The 2,288-nt window shown below is 52.1% G+C and overlaps 1 protein-coding gene across 1 annotated transcript; it reads right to left on the bottom strand.

Moving 5' to 3' along the window:
• Window positions 1–947: 947 nt before the first annotated feature.
• On the bottom strand, window positions 948–2,040 carry GVQW3 (GVQW motif containing 3; the record flags this gene model as incomplete). The annotated part of the gene is given in 2 exon segments (XM_079789001.1): window positions 948–1,098; window positions 1,100–2,040. Coding segments are annotated over 2 exon segments (630 nt in total). The 5' UTR covers window positions 1,579–2,040.
• Between the last annotated feature and the right edge of the window lie 248 nt (window positions 2,041–2,288).

The following is a 2,288-nucleotide window of genomic DNA, read 5'->3' as shown; positions in this document are numbered from 1 at the left end:
CCTTATAGATCCCGCTCAAGAACCACCTCATCCATGCAGTCCACCCAGCCCTTGGTGATTGTTTCATAAGGTCACACTATCAGTGCCCAGCAAAGTTCTAAAAAGTCAAAGTTCTCAAAAAGCACTTGAAAATGTTGGTGATAGTTACTAAAATCAGGCATGTAGACAGCAGACTCCCTTAATGCAGGATCTAGAGTGTCACCTGGTCTCCCTCCCCACACAGCACAGCCTGGGTTTGAGTCCCCTGGTTTATATTTTCAGGGATCAGATCCTCCTCTTCCAGCAGAGAAGATACCCAAATGAGTGGGGATGGGAGTGGGGGGTCGAAAGCACAGGACTAAAATGAAACAAACCCAGCTCTTTTGTGAGGGGTAGATCTGTGAGCTCAATATAAATATGGGTTGGCCAACCAATTCGGGGGGGGCGGGGGTCACAATGAATCATTTTGGCTGCACTGACCCTTAGGATTGCTCACTAAGTCAGCATGACACTCCCTTCTGGGCCATACCTCTGGCCCTGACTGTGAAGCAGACTGGAACTGGAGGCCTTCTCTTGGGGTCCTCCCAGAAGAGTATGCCTCCCTGGGCGGATATAGACTCCAGCAGGAGATCCTGTTCCCACCTCTCACTGGTGTGATCCCCTGAGGCAGAACGTTAAGAACATAGGAACAGGACAGCCACAATGATCTAAGGCCTGGGCAGTGAGGAGATCCAAACTTGTTAAGTAAAGGAAATCAAGAATAAGCAAAAACTAGAAGTTAACAGCCCAAGGTTCTTCAAAGTTGTGGAGAACAGCAAGGAAGATGGCCGGCCCAACAGCCCAGCAGAGTAACTAGGAGGGCCATGCATGTAGGGTGGCAGACAAGATTGAATATAGACAAGCAGTAAATGAAGGTGCCTAACAGCCAGGCAGCTTTCTAGCTCAGGTTCAGCTACCTCCCGGTCCTTTCACCACAGTGTGAACCAAACCTGAGCTGCCCTGGGGGGAAGGCTTGTTGCAGAGGAGGCCTGCAGAAGCTGGCCGGCAGGATAGTGGGTTCTGGGATGAGATCCAGGCAGGGGCCTTTCCCCACCAGCTTCACATTGGAGGTGACTCCATTTCAGAACTCGTTACCTCTTTCTTCACACACAAGCGATTTTTCCTAGTTTCTTTGGAAAGATCAGAAAGGAAGTCAAGTTTCCGAGGTTTAGGATCACCCTTCAAAATACGGGGTATAACTTTGGCAGAAACTTTTCTCATGTTCAAGTTTTCTTTCAGAATAAGTCTAACCGTTTCTTTATCTAAATGTAACTTCGCAGCCATCATCCTCACCGTTAACTGCCTGTTTGAATAAACCAAGTCCTTGACCTTCTGGATATTTTCATCTGTCCGGTGAGTAACTGGACGGCCACTTCGGGCATCATCTCGAACATCCTCCCGCCCTTCTTTAAACCTTTTGTGCCAGTCAAAAACTCTGGCCCTCGACATGACTTCGTTCCCATAAGCTTCTTTTAAAAGACAGTGGGTCTCACTTGCAGACTTGTTCAACTTCACGCAAAATTTTATACTAATCCTTTGCTCTAGATAGCGGTCACTCATTTTGGCAATACGGGAACGTTTACAGGTCCCGATTGTGAGGGGAAGACAAAGAGACCAATCTCTATCCAAAGGGACCCATCTCTATCCGGCTGCAAGTGGAATCAGGGGGCTCGCTATTCGTGATCCTGTGGAAGCCTCACCGCTTTTCTGAGTTTTCGCCCCCTCAGCTTTCAATCGAGGCTGGGGAAGCCCGTTCTGAGAAGCTAATGGTGCCAAAGAGTAGCTGCAAAACTGGGGGGAAATGAAACCTTCTACAAACCCACGTCTGCATCTAACTCGTGCACGCAGATCGGCCGGGAATGTACAAGCCAGTCACCAAGGTCGTCCCGATTCCGCGGCCCTTAGAAGTCTGGCGATTTCTGCAACAGAGGCCTCAGTGGTGGCCTCTTAAGCAAGCGGAGATGCACCAGTGATGCAACGTGCAAGCTGGCCTCAGACGTGCAGAATCCCGCGCATGGCAGACCTACCGGAGCGGCCCAGTGCTCACCCGCTCTAGAGTCCCGGGGGACACGCCCGCCTGCGCAACTCCCTCCCTTCGCGGGGTAGGCCTGCGCAGGCGCGTGGCTGCAGGCCCTGCCTCCGCCTCGCCACACCCGCTCCCTCGCGCGGGCCCGCCTCGGGAGAAGTCGGCGGAAAGGAAGGGGCGGGGGAGGAAGACTCAGGGAAGAGAGGGCACCCCCGGGCGCCAGGGTGCATTGTGGGAAGGAGGC

This window comes from Cnephaeus nilssonii (genome assembly GCF_951640355.1).
Source record: "Cnephaeus nilssonii genome assembly, chromosome: 13".
NCBI lineage: Eukaryota > Metazoa > Chordata > Mammalia > Chiroptera > Vespertilionidae > Cnephaeus > Cnephaeus nilssonii.
The sequence above is the reverse complement of the archived record's forward strand: the minus strand, read 5'-3'. Positions and strand labels throughout refer to the sequence as shown.